Source organism: Bos mutus, chromosome 6 (assembly GCF_027580195.1).
Source record: "Bos mutus isolate GX-2022 chromosome 6, NWIPB_WYAK_1.1, whole genome shotgun sequence".
Classification (NCBI taxonomy): Eukaryota; Metazoa; Chordata; class Mammalia; order Artiodactyla; family Bovidae; genus Bos; species Bos mutus.
The window spans coordinates 34,331,715-34,349,477 of NC_091622.1; the positions used below are offsets into that span (position 1 = coordinate 34,331,715).

Sequence of the window (17,763 nt, forward strand, 5' to 3'; positions counted from 1 at the left end):
TTACATTCCTACAGGGTGAGGGTGTAGTGGGTTTTAGTTAAGGAAAGAATTCACTTAGCCTAAGGTCTAACGTGATTAATATCAAAGGTTAATACTTATTCCTTCTATATATTCGTTAATGTGTGTAAGGGCAGGGGATATGGGGACTTAGCAACAAACATTGGCTCAACAAATGAAAAAGCCTTCACCAACACAATTTCTAATTAGCCCACTATACTTATAGTTTTCTAACTTCTCTAAAGAACCTGTTTTTAGAGGGTTTAAAGCATCTCGTGCCTCTCACGGTTGGGAGGCTGTGAGCAATCACATGTGGCCCAATGAGCCTGTCAGGCAGGCTAGAGAACCTTCAGAGGAGTTTGTAGGTTAAAACACTCTTGTCACACCCAAGAGTTTTTATTGACTGGAGCTCTAGGTTAACTCCTTCTCCGAAAGAGGTGGTGGGGGACAGCCCCCCGTAAAGTCAGAGGTGTAGGTAAGAGCACAAAGTAGTAAAGTAGGCAGGCTCTGGTTATGGGGGTAGACACTCGAGGATTTCCAGGGGGGCTCCTGAGGCTCGATCCCGCCTTTGCGTATGTCGAGCCTCCTTCCTCATGACCTTTGCCATGGGCGGAGTACCTCACTCTGGCCCCCAACAGTTATCTCAGTAACTTACTGTTTTTTCACATTGGAATCCTCAATGATGCCCTAATATTTTCATTTGAAACATAATTATCTAAAATATATACAGATATAAGTGATTTAGTTTTGAGCATTTTTCTCATATATCCATCAGTAAGTAGGTAGATAGATCTTCTTTAAACAAACACTGTTAAACACTAAAAATAAAAACACCGCTGAGAAAGGACATGTTTGTGACAAAGGGAGCAAAGTGAATGCAAAAGGCAAGCCCATCCCAGAATCTGTGAGACCTTAGGCCTCACAGACCCTCTGGGCTGCAGTTCACTTGTCATGTTTTTCCACCCTAGCTGTATCCCGTGTTATGAGGGAGCTAATACAACTACCTCTAAGACATTTCAGCTCACAAGTCCAGGTTCGCACCCTACCCTCCTACACACATCCCATTTCCACCCTCATGTGCAGGCTTCTAGTTTATGCCAGGAATCTGGAGTCTCAGTCACCCAGAATGTGTTTAAGCTTTGGACGGGCATATCACCTTGACCCCCAAAGATCTTTACCCTATGTGGAAGGGGAACTATATTAGGAAAGAGCAAAGCAGAATCCACTAAAGCGTCTGAGAGTAGCACTGGCATAGGTGTGCTTTAAACAGGACATTTTTTAGGTGGCTAGAGGGTGAAGAAATACTGTGAAATGATGACATCAGAGGGTGTCGTGATCAGCATATTTCTTAGCTTGCATATCACAGGGTCTTGTTCTAGAATAAAAATATCATATTTCCCACGGAAGTAAGGGAGACAGGTTTTAGGGGTCGCTATCCTGCTTTTGCTTCTATTTGTCCTAAGAGTCTCAAGTGAAAACTTATCCTCTCTGACTTATAACAACAACCATGCAGACCAAGTTTCCCTTCAAAACATAGACTCTTCAATAAGTGGTGCTGGGAAAACTGGAAAGATATATGTAGAAGAATGAAATTAAAACATTCGCTAACACCACATACAAAAATAAACTCAAAATTGATTAAAGACCTACATGTAAGACCAGATACTATAAAACTCCTAGAGTAAAATAGGCAGAGTACTCTTTGACATACATTACAGAGATATCTTTTTAGATCTGCCTCCTAGAGTAATGGAAATAAAAACGAAAATAAACAAATGGAACCTGCTGCTAAGGCGCTTCAGTCATGTCCGACTCTGTGCGACCCCAGAGATGACAACCCACCAGGCTCCCCCGTCCCTGGGATTCTCCAGGCAAGAACACTGGAGTGGGTTGCCATTTCCTTCTCCAATGCATGAAAGTGAAAAGTGAAAGTGAAGTTGCTCAGTCGTGTCCAACTCTTAGCGACCCCATGGACTGCAGCCTACCAGGCTCCTCTGTCCATGGGATTTTCCAGGCAAGAGTACTGGAGTTGGGTGCCATTGCCTTCTCCAATGGAACCTAATTAAATTTAAAAACTTTTGCACAACCAGTGTTTTGCACAGTCAGTTGTGTCCAACTCTTTGCAACCCCATGGACTGTCCATGGAATTCTCCAGCCAAGAATACTGGGATGGGTTACCATTCCCTTCTTCAGGGGATCTCCCCGATCCAGGGATCGAACCCAAGTCTCCTGTATTGCAGGCAGATTCTTCACCCTCTGAGCCACCAGGGAAGGAAACCATAGACAAAATGAAAAAGCAACCTACAGACTGGGAAAAAATATTTGTATATGATGATATGGACAAGGGATCATTTTCCCAAACATACAAAGAGTTCATACGGATGGCCAAGAGGCACATAAAAAGATGCTCAACATCACTAATTATTAGAGAAACACATATCAAAACCACAATGAAATATCATCACATACTGGTCAGAATGGCCATCACTAAAAAGTCTACAAATAGTAGTTTCCAGAGAAGGTGTGGAGAAAAGGAAAGCCTCTTACACTGTAGGTAGGAATGTAAGCTTGTACAGTCACTATGGAAAATTATATGGAGGTTCCTCAGAAAATTAAAGCTAGAAATACCATATGACACAGCAATTCCACTCCCGGGCATATATCCAGAGAAAATTTCAATTTAATAAGATACATGCAAGCCACGCTGCTATGAACAGCACTATTTATGATAGTGCAGCACTGTTTATGATAGCCAAGACATGGAAGCAACCTAAAGTTTTCCATTGACAGATAAATGAATAAAGAAGATGTGGTGTGTGTGTTTGTGTGTGTGCATACATACATGTAATAGAATATTACTCAGCCATAAAAAATTAAATAATGCCATTTGCAGCAATATGGACATACCTTGGGATTATCATGTTAAATGAATGAAGTAAGTCAGACAGAGAAAGACAAATATCATATGATATCACTTATATGTATAATCTAAAAAAAATGACATAAATGAACTTATTTACAAAACAGAAAAGGACCCACAGACACAGAATACAAACTTATGGTTACCAAAGGAGAAAGTGGTAGAGAGGAGGTAAATTAGGCATTCTGGATTAACATATTCCCAATATTATATGTAAAGTATATAAATAAGGATCTACTGTATAGTACAATAAACTATATTCAATATGTTGTAATAATCTATAATGGAAAAAATCTGAAAAAGTATATATATATGTGTATGTATATATTTATTTTGTAAATTAACTATGTTTCAATTTTTAAAAATGGTTTTAAAAAAGAAACACAACAAAAATATGAGATGCCTATTCTTCAGTCTGTTTTCATTTTGCAAGAGGCATGAACATGCCAATAATATATGGATTATTTTATTATACACAAGCATAGGTATATACTTACCATGCTGTTCATTTTTGAGGATGATGAACTTGCTCTTTGCTTCCTTAGGCTATTAACTTCTTCTACATTTCCATCTTTTGGTTTCAAAATCATCCTGCTACTCCCTGCAGTTCCTTCTGATGAGGATCGCAGTCGCCTCTCTATAAATCTTCCTTCACGGTATGGACTGAGGCTACTGGCAAGAACTATTCAAACATAAATAAATAAAAATTAATATAAATGCTTAAATGTAATTTTTATAAAAGTTCCACTGAAAGCAAAAGGGAAACTCTTAGTGCCATTCAGTAATTCTCAATCACAGAAAACTTTTTGAATTAGTAGTTGTAGTTTACTTAACTATGTAAATCACTTTGCAGCCCCCATATTTTGGAGTCATCCTTGACTTCTTCATACCTCACATAAATCGTATTAACAAATCCTGTCCTTATCACTTCAAATCATATACAGATTCTGATCATTCCTCACTATCTCCCCCATTAACATGCTGGCACAAACTCTATCAGTGCTTGCCTTGCTTACTGCAATACTTCTAAACAGTCTCTGGCCTCTCCCTAGTCCCACCTGCTTCTCCCTAATCAACACACAATCTATTTTCTACATGATAATCAGAATGATACACTTAAGTGAGACTGATCATGATAATTCCTCTAGTCAGAAAGCTGGTATGATTCCAATGGGCTACTGAGTTCCTCATGATATGACCTTACTCTCCTCATTGGTCACTTGTTAATCATATCTATCATATCTATACCCTCATCTTCAACTACCCCCCACTCCTGGACCTCTCACTGTTTCTAGAACATTGTAGGTGTGCTCCAGCCTCAGATCTTTACCCCATAGCCTTTGCACGGATACACTTTTCTCGAATGTCTCTATGGCTTACTCCCTAATTTTTTCCAATATGTTATTTTGAGTAATACCTATTCACTATACTTAAAAACAAAAACTAACACAAGAAACTATCAGAAAAATAAATTAAGAAATAAAACACTTACATGTACAATTGCATCAAAAGAATAAAATACCTAGGAATAAATTTAACCCAGGAGGTGAAAAACATATACACTGAAAACTATAAAAGACACTGATGAAAGAAAATGATGAAAACAAAAATAGAGTTGTTTTATGTTCACAAATTGGAAGAATTGATATTTTTAAAAAGGCTGTACTACCCAAAGGGACCTATAGATTTGATATAATTCCCTACCAAAAATCATGATGACATTTTTCACAATCCTAAAATTTGTACGGAACCACAGATGACTCCAGATAGCCAAAGCAATCTTGAGAAAGAAAAACAAAGCTGGAGACATTACAAGTCCTGATTTCAAACTATGTTACAAAGCTATAGTAATCAAAACAGTATGGTATTGGCATAGAAACAGACAGCTTAATGGAACAGAAGAGCAAAGAAATAAGCCATTCATATATGACAACTAACTTTTGACAAACAGTCCAATCATATATAATGAGGAAAAGACAGTCTCTTCAACAGAAAATGTTGGGGAAAGTAAAAAGTCATGTGCAAAAAGATGGAACTGGAATCTTACACCATACACCAAAATCAATTCAAAACTTATTAATGACTTGAAAGTTAAAACCAGAAACTGTAAACCTCCTAGAAGTAAACATGGGAATAAGCTCTTTGACATTGATCTTGATAATGATGCTTTGGACTACATATCAAAAATAAACAAAATAAAAGCAAAACAAACAAGTAGGAATATTTCAAACAAAAAAGTTTCTGCACAGAAAAGCAAATAATCAAGAAAAAAAGAAAAAGAAACAAAGATAACCAACTGGATGGGAGAAAATATGTGCAAATCATACATCCTATAAGGGGTTAATAGCCAAATATACAAGAAAATCATATAACTCAATAACAACAAAAAAATAGGCAAAGGACATAAGTAAACATAAGTATTTTTTTTTCCAAATAAGATATACAAATGGCCAACAGGTACATGAAGAAAAGAGTTCAACATTCTTAATCATCTGTGAAATGCAAATCAAAACCACAATGAGATGTTACCTCATTTTTGTTAAGATTGCTATTATCAAAGAGTCAAAACAAGAACAAGTGTTTTTGAGGATGTGGAAAAAAGGGAACCTTCGTGCATTGTTGGTGGGAATATAAACTGGTGCAGTCACTCTGGAAAACAGTATGGAGGTTCTTCAAGAAATTAAAAATAGAGCTCCCATATGAGGCAGCCACCTTACTTCTGGTGATCTACCTACAGTCAACAAAATCATTACCACAAAGAGATCTCTGTACTCCCACATTCACAGCAGCATTATGCACAATATGACCAGTACCGCATGGTGTCACTTATATATGGAATCTTTCTTTCAGAGTTGAACTCATAGAAACAGCATAAAAGTGGCTGTCGGGGGTTAGGAAGTGGGAGAAATAGAGAAAGACTGGCAAAAGAGTACAAACTTTCAATTATAAGATAAAGATCTGAGGAGCTTAATAACTTGAGGGAGGGGATCCTTTCACAGTGTACACATATATCAAAAAATCACTTTGTTCACTTTAAACACATAATTTATTTGTCAATTATACCTCAATAAAGCTTAAAAAAAAAAAAAAAAGCAAACTACAATGCCACTCCCCACATCCTAATCTTTTATTCTGCTTTAAACCCATCCTCAGCAGTTATCACCATCTGACATTTATTTATTTCTATGTTAATTGTCTGAGTATTCCCACTGCAAAGTAAGCTTCATGAAGGGAGGAGTTTGTTTTGTTCATTTCTATATCCTTAATGCCAAAAAAAACAGTATCAAAACAAATATCTATAAATGAATGAAACTGATTTGTTCAGGCTCATCTATGGGTTTAAAGACTTTTGGCTATTACCTAATTAAGCCAACATATGCCTGTTCTTTTTAGAAAATTTTTACTCTAATAAATAAAGGTTAAATTGCCAGAGAGCTAACATCTCATTAACAATTCTGATATGAATGTACACCTAACACATTCATATATTTGCTAAATACTTTTTTAAACATATTGCATAATAAATACAGAATAAGTCTAGTGTTATGAAATTAAGCAACTCTTTCTTCTACAAAATACATTTGTTTAAATGTCTGTAAGAGCTTTAAACTTCCAAATTATAAAATATTTATGAACAGTAGATGAATATCTACCATTGATGCAAATGAAAGGTAGTATGAAACCAACTTTTCCTTTTTTACATTACCAGCTTATTTGCCTATCTCCTTCTATTTTACAAGCTATAGGTAATATGAATAATCACCTATGTCCAGGAACAGGCATCATGGTGTCAAATTCAGTGAAATTAACTTAATGTATTAAATGGCTTGGAATTAGGATCTCAGTTACCAGATTAATAGCCAGCAAGATAATTGTTGGTCATTACCTAGTTTCCATAGAGATAATATTTACTTTATACAGTTTGACATTGAGGCAACTCATCATTTCTAAATATGAATTAACCAGGGTAATTATACTTTTACCCTTTTGCATGTTATTTCTTTTAAGAACTGCCTACATTCCAATCTGAGGTCCACCATTTGCTAAGAGTATAATTTCATAAAGTTATTTAACTTAATCCTAAACTTTGTTACTAAATTCCACATAAATTTTTGGTTAGTATTAAATAAAACAATGCATGGAAACTGCTTATCACATTTTGAGGCACATCAGTATCAGCATCATTATCATTCTTATAATTATATTATAGTTAAAGAATGAAGCAAGTATCACCAAAAATACAAATAAGGCTACCCAGATCAAAAATTGAAAAAAGCAGGCAGATGTGTAAAAATGATCTTGTATCTAATGTGAAAAAATATTAAAACAATTGGAAAATTAATTCATGACTTTAAAACTTTAGAATTGCTATATTCATGGACAGACTAGTTAAACAAGTCAGATAAGCTTATAATTCTTGATATTATATAATACATAACTTCACTGATCACAAATTTTATTTAACACTTTCAAAACATTCCATATAATGTTTTCAAAAGAGGTTAGGTCATGTTATGTACTACAACCTAGTCACTAAGAGGACTGATCTTTGCATTTAAATAGTTTAATCTGGCTATGCCACTAGCCAGTTGTATAATCCCTCAGTCTCAGTTTTCTTATGAGTAAAATGGGGAACATACTAGTTAGTACCTATCTCATGGGAATTATATCATAAACAATTACTCATGAACTTAGTGGCTTTGGACACATTACTTAACCTATCTGTGCTCCCAATTATCTTGCCTGTACAATGAGTTACAATAACAATAATGATTTCAATCACCTCCAGAGTCAATAAATTATATCTCCAAAGAGACAGAAGAGTAAATGGGACATATTGTTGAGAGAACACTAAATGGGACTTACTGTTGAAAGAACTATCAGTGTGAAAGAAAGTGAAAATGAAGTCGCTCAGTCTTGTCTGACTCTTTACGACCCCACAGATTGTAGCCCACGGAATTTTCCAGGCAAGAGTATTGGAGTGGGTTGCCATTTCCTTCTCCAGGGGATCTTCCTGACCCAGGGATCAAAGCCAGGTCTCCAGCATTGCAGGCAGAGGCTTTACCTCTGTGCCACCAGGGAAGCCCTATTAATGTGAATAGTAGCAACAAAAGCAGCAGCAGTAGTGGGAGTAGTAGTAATCACGGTGGAGAAAAAAGAATAAAAAATAATGAATACAGCCCATCAACAATTTTCTTGAACTGAATTTTATACTGAAAAACAAAGTTTTTCTGTTAAATAACAGACTGCATTAAATCAACCTTCCCTTTCATTTTTTTGTGCCAAAACATGGATCCTATTTAATAATAAAAAGCTTTGCTAAAATACAAAATAAAATTTATACAAATTTATTTTATAATGGTTATTATTTAACTAAGACATACCAATATTCTATCATGAACTATAAAAGATACTCATTATTTTAGATAAAGTAAATGGAATTAATTTCCTTCCACTTTCTTCTGAGGCTCAGAATCTGAATAACACAACTAAGGAAAATAGTAATATGGCTGAATTACATTTCAGCATGATACAAATGAAGTAAGTTTAAGTACAGAAATGATTTAAAGCAAATTATAAATAGGAAAGAATATTAGAGAGTGAAAACTAAGGAAAACATAGTTCCCATTCATGAGATGGAATAAGAAAACTGACTATAAGGAAAACTATAATTCATATCATTTATTATAAAGAGAAAATCAGCATACCTTTGGCAGGATTTGCATCATATCCATATGAAGTTTTGTTTAAAACATGATGATCACCAGAAGAGGGTATTATCCTTGAATCTGAAATAGGATGGATCCCTTTCACACGTTCAGCTATTGCTTTATGGTGCTCATAAAATCCAAATTTCCTTGGGGAGCTTGTTGCCAACATTGTTTCACCATTTTGTATTACTATATGATCTTCTCTTGTATCTGTTGAGAGGTGAGTCTCTGAGTCACTCCCATTCATAACAGGTAGTTTAGTGATTTGCAATAACACTTCCTTCTGATTAGCAGCAGAGGTTTCCGGTAAAGAATTAGATTCCGTGCTACATCGACCTTCTAATCTGTATTTTCCAGGAGACACAATTGCACAGGGAACGGTTCCCCTAAGGTCTCTTGTGGTCTTTGTAACAGCAGCAGGATTAGGAGAAATCTGAGAGGTAGAATCATTGTGGCCAAGGTTGTCACAGTGGGATGCCATACTTCCACTTTTAGGAAATGCATCCGTTTCAGACACAGAATCTTCAGTCAAGGCTAAGAACTCTGAAGGTGTCTGAGCTGTAGTAAGATCAGCAGAAAGCAATGGAGATTGTAAAGAGCTACCTGCCCGTTCTGTTACATCCACAGAACAAGATGGAGAACCTCTCACTAATACAGGTTCCCGTTCTTGGTACTGTGTAATTTCCAATGAGAATTCAGATTGTTGTACCAATGAAATAGATTGGCTCTGTGGAACTGGCTTAGACAATTTATAGTGAGATGAGAAAGATTTAGTAAGAAGCTTCTTTGTTGACTGCTTAACAGAACGGCGAGTTTGTTCTTCTGTGAACCCAGAATCATCCCCCTCACTTTTCCCAGAACTTAGGCAATTTATGAAGACATTCTTGTTAGTCGAGTGTTCCTTTTCCCTTTCAAAATCCTCTGTCAAAGACCTTGTTATCTTCTTATTTCGGGAACTGCTGAAACCAACAGAATGTCTTCCCCTGGCTTTAGTATGTTCTTCCAAACTCAGTTTTTGCATACTGCTCTGACCAGGTTGAGCACCATTTGAAATACTAAGGTTCTGGTTGGTAGGTTCTTGCTTAGGTTCACTCCCTTTCTTATGATGAAAGCTGATGGATGGAGTACGGAAGAGGCTTCTGCGTTTACCTGTACTACCTGAGCTTGAGTTAGTGCTGGAAGGAGAGGAACTGTGGACACCGACCGTATTACTGGAGGAGGGTGAAGAAGGAAGAGAATCGTGTTTTCTGCTAATACTCCTTCTGAATATTGGCAACCGGGAGACCAGAGTAGATCGTCTTGATCCGGAGTCCCCCATTGGGACTCCAAGGCTTGTGCTGCGATAGCTAACTTAGTAACCTGAGAAAAGTTAAAACAAACAGAATAAATTACAAGAATTCAGTTATAAACATGACATTTTAAAACAAAATACTGTTTTCTGATTCATGACACAAAATTTGTGCTACACTAAAATAATAAATATTACAATTCTGATACTTAAGGAATTCTCTGAATCTCTATGTAGCAAAATATCCAATAATCTGTAGGGAAATTTTATACTGGTGCAAAAACATAAAGATGACCAAGAATAATTAAAGTCTATTCAAAAGAGTACTGTATTAGAAGACCTAAGAACATTATTCAAGACCAAGGCAATGGCACCCCACTCAAGTACTCTTGCCTAGAATCCCAGGGACGGGGGAGCCTGGTGGGCTGCCATCTATGGGGTCGCACAGAGTCGGACACGACTGAAGTGACTTAGCAGCAACAGCAGCCTTACTACTCATACTGGTTCTGTGATTTGGTAAATTGTTTAATCTTAACTTTTTATGTTTCTTTATTTAGATTTAGTAGGCATGTGACAGGCATGATCACTGTCTTCTGAGTAAAATCCCCCACCACTGCCTGTTGGCCAGCACGAGATGAACCATGGGACTCAACAAGTAACTGACCCAAGCTTAACAGAATCACAGACCAGACTAAGGCATGACCTGATCCTAGAATCTCCACTCAAAGAAAAACCAACCAAGACATATTCTTCCTCTTGGAGTTTGATTTAGGGAGTTTACAGATAATCAGTCCACTGGCAGAGGAAAGTAAACCACATCATAAAGGATCGAGAGAAGAGTTATACACAAGATAAAGTTATGAGGAAACCACTGTTGTGAGTTAAAGAAAAGATGAATTTTTGAAAGTTAATTCAACTGGTAATGCTGAGTGAGCCTACATACAGAGAAAAGTAGAAACACAGAAAATGAATAAACAAGAGTAATGTCAGAGTACTGATGATGAAGACAAGAAAGAAGAGGAAGAAAAGGTGGCCAATGCAGTTTGTTAACTGTCATGCACCAAATACTTGAAATAGATTATCTTTTTTTAATGCTTATAACTAGAGAAGTAGCTCTTAACTCTGGTCACTTTATAACTGAAAGGTAAATTGCCTACATCACTCAAAGCAGGACTAGAAAGCGAAGCTGTCTCTAACCACAGGGTCAGTTCATAATCAGCATGATATACACTGCTTTCATGAAAGTAAAAAGCCAAGAGCTTATGCTGCAGAAGGCCCATATGTCCCTTTTCAGAGATTCCAAGTTGTATGGTAGATCTTTCTCTTACAGTGACTACTATTTTTCTTCACTACTATTTTTCTTTCCTTTCATAATGTGACATTATTTGGTTTCTACTTTGTTTTGTTTTGCTGTGATTCTGAATTTCAGTTAATTCCTTAACGATAATGTGCACACCCCCGCTTTTTCAATTTGAATCATATTGTTTCACTTTGCTGTTTACTGCAACCATAACTAACAATAATAAATACTACATAAAATGACAAGCCCTCCACTTTATCATCCTTGCTGCTAAGTCGCTTCAGTCGTGTCCGACTCTGTGCGACCTCATAGACAGCAGCCCACCAGGCTCCCCCGTCCCTGGGATTCTCCAGGCAAGAATACTGGAGTGGGATGCCATTTCCTTCTCCAATGCATGAAAGTGAAAAGTCAAAGTGAAGTCACTCAGTCCTGTCCGACTCTTCGCAACCCCATGGACTGCAGCCCACCAGGCTCCTCCGTCCATGGGATTTTCCAGGCAAGAGTACTGGAGTGGGGTGCCATTGCCTTCCCCAGTATCATCCTTACAGATACGAAACTGATCAAGTATACACTTTCATGGCCTTGAAGAAGTGTATGAAAAAAACAGAAAATATGTTCTCTGTCAGATACTAAGTCGCTTCAGTCGTGTCCGACTCTTAGCGACCCCATAGACTGCAGCCTACCAGGCTCCTCCATCCATGGGATTTTCCAGGCAAGAGTACTGGAGTGGGGTGCCACTGCACTCTTAAATACTTGATATCTTGTTCTGCTGCTGCTGCTGCTAACTTGCTTCAGTCGTGTCCGACTCTGTGCAACCCCATAGACGGCAGCCCACCAGGCTCCACCGTCCCTGGGATTTTCCAGGCAAGAACACTGGAGTGGGTTGTCATTTCCTTTTCCAATGCATGAAAGTGAAAAGTGAAAGTGAAGTCGCTCAGTCATGTCAGACTCTTTGCGACCCCATGGACTGCAGCCTACCAGGCTCCTCCATCCATGGGATTTTCCAGGCAAGAGTACTGGAGTGGGGTGCCATCGCCTTCTCTGATATCTTGTTCTAAATGATATAAAATCAATTTGCCCTCCATGATTTTTATCAGATGGTCTTTAACTGCACTCACTAAATGTGAATTTAACTCAAACTATGTGCTAACTGCTTCTAAAACATTTAAGTATTCTTGCAAGACTCTGACTGAAGAAAGTTTAAAATACAAAGACATTTTCATTTGCGAGGTCTTCAACAAATTAAAACTATCTCATTTTCCTCTCAGCTTATATATTCTGAAATGGATGCAAAAAATAATACAATTTTTTTACATTTTCACAGTTAATAATGATGTAATGAATATCATTCTCAGCTGTGTTTTTTTATTTATATGCAAGATTTATTTCCATTCAAAGCCCAGTGAATAACTTTGCTCCAATTAGAGTATTATCAGCCATAACGATTTGCAGCTGGTGGTGAACCTAGGGATTACAATGCTTTAATGTCAAGATATTTACCATTATGTTTCAAATATATTCAGAATTCATATATATTATGTTTCTTAATCTCTTTTCAGTAATTCTTGCAGCTCTATCAGCAACTAAAAGTCAAAGAGTGAGTAAATACCATATCTCTTAGGCAAGTATACAAATGATTTATTTAATAATGAAAAACTTTCAGAAAAAAAGAATTACAACAAATACACCTCTTTCTAAACCCTTAATGAAAATAACCAGACTTCCATTTACTATATATATATGCTACTAATAGATCTACTATTAATATAAAGATTGACTATATTCTTTGCAGCCAAAGATGGAGAAGCTCTATACAGTCAGCAAAAACAAGACCAGGAACTGACTGTGGCTCAGATCATGAATTCCTTATTGCCTAATTCAGACGTAAATTGAAGAAAGTAGGGAAAACCACTAGACCATTTAGGTCTGACCTAAATAAAATCCCTTATGATTATATAGTGGAAGTGAGAAATAGATTTAAGGGACTAGATCTGATAGATAGAGTGCCTGATGAACTATGGACGGAGGTTCGTAACATTGTACAGGAGACAGGGATCAAGACCATCCCCATGGAAAAGAAATGCAAAAAAGCAAAATGGCTGTCTGGGGAGACCTTACAAATAGCTGTGAAAAGAAGAGAGGTGAAAAGCAAAGGAGAACAGGAAAGATATAAGCATCTGAATGCAGAGTTCCAAAGAATAGCAAGGAGAGATAAAAAAGCCTTCCTCAGTGATCAATGCAAAGAAATTGAGGAAAACAACAGAATGGAAAAGACTAGAGATCTCTTCAAGAAATTAGAGATACCAAAGGAACATTTCAAGTAAAGATGGGCTCGATAAAGGACAGAAATGGTATGGACTTAACAGAACCAGAAGATATTAAGAAGAGGTGGCAAGAATACCCAGAAGAATTGTACAAAAAATCTCTTCACAACCAAGATAATCACGATGGTATGATCACTCACCTAGAGCCAGACATCCTGAAATGTGAAGTCAAGTGGGCCTTAGAAAGCATCACTACGAACAAAGCTAGTGGAGGTGATGGAATTCCAGTTGAGCTATTTCAAGTCCTGGAAGATGATGCTATGAAAGTGTTGCACTCAATATGCCAGCAAATTTGGAAAACTCATCAGTGGCCACAGGACTGGGAAAGGTCAGTTTTCATTCCAATCCCAAAGAAAGGCAATGCCAAAGAATGCTCAAACTACCGCACAATTGCACTCATCTCACACGCTAGTAAAGTAATGCTCAAAATTCTCCAAGCCAGGCTTCAGCAATATGTGAACCGTGAACGTCCAGATGTTCAAGCTGGTTTTATAAAAGGCAGAGGAACCAAAGATCAAACTGCCAACATCCGCTGGATCATCAAAAAAGCAAGAGAGTTCCAGAAAAACATCTATTTCTGCTTTATTGACTATGCCAAAGCCTTTGGCTGTGTGGATCACAATAAACTGTGGAATATTCTTCAAGAGATGGGATTACCAGACCACCTGACTTGCCTCTTGAGAAACCTATATGCAGGTCTGGAAGCAACAATTACAACTGGACATGGAACAACAGACTGGTTCCAAATAGGAAAATGAGTACGTCAAGGCTGTATATTGTCACCCTGCTTATTTAACTTATATGCAGAGTACATCATGACAAACGCTGGGCTGGAAGAAGCACAAGCTGGAATTGAGATTGCCAGGAGAAATATCAATAACCTCAGATATGCAGATGACACCACCCTTATGGCAGAAAGTGAAGAGGAACTAAAAAGCCTCTTGATGAAAGTGAAAGAGGAGAGTGAAAAAGTTGGCTAAAAGCTCAACATTCAGAAAACTGAGATCATGGCATCTGGTCCCATCACTTCATGGGAAATAGATGGGGAAACAGTGGAAACAGTGTCAGACTTTATTTTGGGGGGCTCCAAAATCACTGCAGATGGTGATTTCAGCCAGGAAATTAAAAGACGCTTACTCCTTGGAAGGAAAGTTATGACCAACTTCGATAACATATTGAAAAGCAGAGACATTACTTTGCCAACAAAGGTCCGTCTAGTCAAGGCTATGGTTTTTCCAGTGGTCATGTATGGATGTGAGAGTTGGACTGTGAAGAAAGCTGAGCACTGAGGAATTGATGGTTTTGAACTGTGGTGTTGGAGAAGACTCTTGAGACTGCAAGGAGATCCAACCAGTCCATTCTAAAGGAGATCAGTCCTGGGTGTTCTTTGGAAGGACTGATGCTGAAGCTGAAATTCCAATACTTTGGCCACCTCATGCGAAGAGTTGACTCATTGGAAAAGACTCTGATGCTGGAAGGGATTGGGGGCAGGAGGAGAAGGGGACGACAGAGGATGAGATGGCTGGATGGCATTACCAACTCGATGGACATGAGTTTGAGTGAACTCCGGGAGTTGGTGATGGACAGGGAGGCCTGGCATGCTGCGATTCATGGGGTCACAAAGAGTCAGACACGACTGAGTGACTGAACTGAACTGAATAGATCTACACTGATTTCTTTATGTAAAAACATTATAGACATACAGAGATATTTATACATTGAATGGGATGACATGGAGTTGATATAAAATATATTAGAGACAAAAATCTTTTATGTTTCACTTTATCTGCTAATAGTCACTTAAATGAAGTTCTTCATTCCAGCTAAACTGGAGAACGACAAAACTATCTGTACAGTTGGGATTATCCGTACTATTTAGAAAGACTCTTTAAAGTCTGGATGCAATCTATATCTCCAGATTCATTATTCTCCTCCTCATATTTTATTCTCCAATTGCACTGATTACTATTTGCCATTTTCTGTTCACTTTCACCATCAAGACATTAGCAGATGTGGGTCCATCTACTTCCAATGTCCATTGTTGTAGAAAATTTCTATTTCTACAACATGGTCCCTCCCAGAATGTCATCTCTGACCCCCATTTTCATGCTGTCTTTCATCTTGGACTTCGTACGTCTCTTAAATCCATCCTCAAGGTCTAACTTTCATAGCAAGCATCTGACTTCACTATTTTACCTTAGGTTTCTTAATGGCAAATGCTACTTCTTCTTCAAGACCCCAGTGCCTAATACACAATCAATGCCTACAGAGTAAATGGATGTCATAAAGCAAAATTTTAACTTGAACACATCAGTATCTCAAACATAAACAAGCATATTTTCTCTCTCACTACCAAAAATAAATGCTACCATTTTGAGCTTAATTATGTTGAATTCCAACTTTCAGTCATGAATTAATTTGAAAGCCTTTCAAACTGAAAAATCAATGATCTACATTTTGCTTACATGTGAAGATAATGCTAATAAGCTGAATAACACATCATCAAGTCAACTTTGACTTTTCATGAAAGACAAATACAAAAAAGATAAATACATGGTAATTTTATTTTTACTATAAATTTACTACAATTATAACTATTTTAATTCTTTAGCAAATCTTGCACATATTTTCATATGTTTTTATAAATTTCCAAATCAGACAAAACATATTTTCTCAATTTTTATCTAATGTGTCTTAGCTTAGAAGTCATAGTCACTTTAATCATAACAGGTTTAAAAAATATATAGGTTGAATTAGACCTGCTCATTGTCCAAGGACCTTTATTATCATAAATATTTTCTTTGAAAATACAAATTCTTCATGTAAGATTATCTTCTAAATATACTTCTAATGCTGTCTAAATAAACAAGTTACCCTGATATACAGAAACACCATCTGAAAAATGCAGACTGACTATATTAAAAGTGGTATGAAACTCAGTTCTACCTCAACTGAAGAAATAATATCCTTTGTTCTTGAGCACACAATTTAACAAAAAGCTCCCAGAAAGTACTTTATTCAGTGATCTCTACAACCTTAGCAAATACTACCATTACCCTTAATAGAGCACAACTTACATGGTTGATCTATTCCAAATAAACTGGAGCTAAATTTCTTATTTGGCATGGTTTAGAAGGATGTGAATTCCATTTCAAGAGGTTATATAAATCATTAATATGTTACCTATTTAAAATTAGAGTTAAAGCAAAATACATTAAAAAAATAATATATGCTGAAAAATTATACTTTTCTTCCACAATTCCAAAGGCATTAACCAAAGACATAAAATAACCTTCTAAGTTTTCACAGCTATCACCTTGGAACCTGGGCGCTATATGCACAAACAGGTATGCCTATCTGTGCAAGTAAAAGAAATAGAACAAAATAGCCTTCATCTTTTTTTTCCCTGTAATTTTCTATTTCCTAGAATTTAGACAGTCCTAATATTATTCAACTATGAGCCAAAGATGATAAAGGGACCCAAAGTCCCACATCTGAGATAGTATTATGTATTCATTTTCTCTCTCCCAAACTAGTAGTATATTACTGCAAAAACAAGACTACACAAAGAACCTTTTATACAGACATGTGATGAGCATAACAAAATGGGTTTCTAATGCAAGGTCTGCCACTTACTAGTAGTGAGAACTAGAACACAGATAATAATTATTGTATAGTGATTCGTCTTCAAGGATGGAAGGTATAACAACAGAAAAACATATAACACTCTGCTTGGTACAGAGTAAATTTGGACTTTCTTTTTTTAATGAAATGCATCCAAGCAAGTGGTACATGACAGTACAGCACACAGAGTAATTATGAGAATGAGCTATTTATCAAAATCTACCCCGATGACTCAATTTAAAAACCCATCTAAAAATCTAGGGGGAAGTGTATAAACTGAGGTCAGTATTCTTACCCCTTGTGATACACCTTCCTAAAGTACACATTTTTATTACAATTTTAAAATAAAACAAATATTTGAAATGTGTGTGGGGAATGTTACATAAGTTAAGTACGATCCTGGCTCTATCTTTTCTCAAAAAGGATATCAGAAAATAACCAGGTAGAGCCTAAATGACCACACTGAAAAGGAATCAGTGATACATGGTGAAAATGGGAAAAAAGAATATTCATAGAAGTCAAATACTCACTAGGCAATAACCTTCAACATTAAGAAAATAATGACAGGAAACAAATCTTATGTAAATATATCAAAGAAC

The 17,763-nt window shown here is 36.7% G+C and overlaps 1 protein-coding gene across 3 annotated transcripts in view; it reads right to left on the reverse strand.

Annotated features, from left to right (window-relative positions):
• Positions 1-17,763, reverse strand: part of CCSER1 (coiled-coil serine rich protein 1) — a 1,488,467-nt gene that overhangs the window by 1,306,453 nt on the left and 164,251 nt on the right. For all 3 annotated transcript variants that reach the window (XM_070372147.1, XM_070372148.1, XM_070372149.1), the window contains exons 2-3: positions 8,626-9,987; positions 3,415-3,599 (exon numbers count right to left, since the gene is read on the reverse strand). In XM_070372147.1, coding sequence (XP_070228248.1) covers positions 3,415-3,599; positions 8,626-9,946 — 1,506 coding nt within the window. In that variant the 5' untranslated portion in view covers positions 9,947-9,987. The remainder of the gene's footprint in view (positions 1-3,414; positions 3,600-8,625; positions 9,988-17,763) is intronic.